We start from the raw sequence: 2698 nt of genomic DNA on the forward strand, positions 1-2698 counted from the left end.
TCCAACTTTTCTGTCATTTCCCACCGCATTTTCATTCTCAGAAGTGATCAAGAACAACCGCAGGAATCGAAACTAAAGGTTAGCTTCTAAATCCCTGCATTTTCATTTTCTGTTTTTTGAAGAAAATGTGTTTCTGGTTTTGGGTGCTTATGGAAAACTCTTTTTAGGAGGGTACGCTAGTGGGCATTTATGTGTTTTGGTAAATGATACTGGGTAAATACCATAGTGTAGGGCCTGTAAATTGACATAATCGCAAAAACTGATCACTACTGATTCACGTATTCGAATGCTCGCGGATATTCGGATGAACATTTTGAATACTCGCGAGGGTTCGGTTGAACAACTTGAATAATCGCATGTTTCCAAACTTATTTCTGTTTAACTGTTGATTAGACCTTTTAGGATTTTTTCGTGTCGCGGGCTGAGTGGTGAGAGCATTGATTGCCATTCCAAATGGTGGGTGTGTCACAGTATTCTAATGGCTATATATTCGAATATATGTCCCTTGAGATACTGAGATACACCCAGCCATTTGTTGACGTGCGTCAATACTCAAATGATCGTACTCTTTGGTTGGTAGGTTGTCTCGAAACGGTGGGTGTCTCACAGTAACTTCAGGGTTATGCTCGAAAATGCATACTTCTTGAGTCACTGTGATACGCCCAGCCGTTTCTGGAGGTATACCGCACAACCGAGGATGCGTGAATTACTCGCCCAAAGATAGTTACATTTCTTCTCGCATATCGATAGAAGGGTCAGTTTTCGCACAGAGTCTGACTTTCTTGTTGAATGCGACTTTTATAGTTTACTGCGGGTGAGATCACTTATTTTTATCTTTTCACACATTCATCACGCTGAAAAGATCTTGTATCTTTCAGATGAGCGATCTATCGGATAGCCAGCAGCTCGGATCAGGAGGTCGCGCCTTTGACGGGGAATCGGACCAGGAGAGGGACAGTTTTCTCCCTACGGACATCTCCGAAATGGAGGCCGCGGAGATAGAGTTAGGTCCTATGTCTTCTGTGGAGATCGAGAAGATGGTACGGGAGCTTACCGAACCTGGGGCAATCGATATCCGGGATAGCGAATCCACAGTGTCAGCTCGCGACTACCTCATCCGTACGAGGCAGGCTCCTGACATCGAGGTCGAGGAGGTGGAGGAGGGATGGACTACTCCAGTCCGCGAGTCAGGTGGGGAAGAAGAGGAAGCGGAAGGGAGCGGGACGGACTCGGTTGACGACTCCCAACTGAACGAGCCTTTCTCATGCGAAGACCTAGTCTCGAGAGTCGTCAAATCTGACTTCACCACTTTTGTGAGGTTAAATCTGTTGCGGCTTGCGTTTCAAAGTCCCAAACCCTCTCAGAGAGCGCATCTTCCGTTCACCAACCCTGCGATCATCCCCACGGAGGACGTGGTCATCTCAATACCCATTCTTCGATGTGGTGTAACCGTCCCATTTCATCCTTTCGTCGCAGCCATTCTTAGACGCTATGACGTATCGCCTTTTCAGCTAACACCCAACAGTTATCGCACTGTTCTAGCCTTCTATGCGATGTACATGGAGTACGCCCATAGAGCTCCGTCAGTAGAGGAATTTAGTTATTTTTATGACATAAAGAGCGTGGGCCTTCATAACGGCTTCTTTTGCTTTAGTAAATGGGCGACTTCTGAAATCAACGGGGTTGAGGGGATGGTTTCGAATATGGGTGATTGGAAGTCAAAATGGTTCTATGTTTTTAAGGTTCCTGGGATCAGAACCGACTTTAATCGCAGACCCAGTATGTCGCACATTTGTTGACTTAGATAAAGTTTGTTACTCTGTTTTTCGAGATCTTTTGCTAACTCGTTCTTTTGTTGGCATCGCAGATAGACCAGCTCGACCAACGCTTAACGCTCATAAAAAGGGGGTAGCTGAAATTCTCGGGAGTCTTCCGGTACAAGATCGCGACTGGCGATTGCTGTGTACGACTGCCAAATTGCGAGAACACAAACTGATCCCTGAGAACGCGAGTCTTCAACGGGAGCCAGTATATAAAGAACCATCTGAGAGACAGCAGGAGCGGATAGATAAACGGCTTTCCAAACAAACTCCTCGAGAAACTTCAGGTAACTCGTCCTTTCGCTATAACGTGATGAGTAGAGTCGTGATTTTTACTTATCTGTCTTTTATGTTTGCAGACATGACTTTCCTGAAGTCTGCCCCTGTCCTGAAGATCAAGCAAAAGGGTGGGACACGGCATCTTCACCGCCGTCGCACGGAAGAGGAAGAGCGATGTGATGACTTCGCTCGGCTGCATTCCTCCAAGAAGTTGGCCAAGACCGCTCGGGATAAGGGGAAGAAGGTTGTCATTGATTCTCCGGTTCGTCCTCGCGACTTCCCGGCTATGCGGGGAAAAATTACTGGCCGAGATTCCTTATGAGGAACTTGTTTCTCGATCAACTGAACTGGCCGCACAATCTGTGGCTTTGTTTATGAAAGCCGTGGCCACGCCTTCGAAGGAAATTGACTCGCTGAAGAGGCAGAATGCCCATTTTCAGGAAAACATAAAGAGGCTGAAGCAGGAGGTGGCCAAGATGGAGGAACTTCACAAGGAGCTCGAGGAAGCCAACGGGGCCAAAGAACGAGTTGGAGCTCGAGCTCAAGAAGTCGCAGGACACGATCGCCGAGATGGCTCGCGACTTAGAGGCTGAGAGAGA

The 2698-nt window shown here is 47.2% G+C and overlaps 1 protein-coding gene across 1 annotated transcript; it reads left to right on the forward strand.

Annotated features, from left to right (window-relative positions):
- Positions 1-845: 845 nt before the first annotated feature.
- On the forward strand, positions 846-2421 carry LOC133035674 (uncharacterized). The gene is made up of 3 exons (XM_061111767.1): positions 846-1779; positions 1868-2107; positions 2180-2421. The coding sequence occupies exons 1-3, from the start codon at positions 879-881 to the stop codon at positions 2419-2421; spliced, it is 1383 nt and encodes a 460-aa protein (XP_060967750.1). The 5' UTR covers positions 846-878.
- The last annotated feature ends 277 nt before the right edge of the window (positions 2422-2698 follow it).

This window comes from Cannabis sativa, chromosome 1 (assembly GCF_029168945.1).
Source record: "Cannabis sativa cultivar Pink pepper isolate KNU-18-1 chromosome 1, ASM2916894v1, whole genome shotgun sequence".
Classification (NCBI taxonomy): Eukaryota; Viridiplantae; Streptophyta; class Magnoliopsida; order Rosales; family Cannabaceae; genus Cannabis; species Cannabis sativa.

Coding starts and splice junctions, on each gene's coding strand:
- LOC133035674 (XM_061111767.1), top strand. CDS start 879: ATGAGCGATCTATCGGATAGCCAGCAGCTCGGATCAGGAGGTCGCGCC. Junction 1,780..1,867: donor CGACTTTAATCGCAGACCCA/GTATGTCGCACA, acceptor TTGGCATCGCAG/ATAGACCAGCTCGACCAACG. Junction 2,108..2,179: donor AACTCCTCGAGAAACTTCAG/GTAACTCGTCCT, acceptor TTATGTTTGCAG/ACATGACTTTCCTGAAGTCT.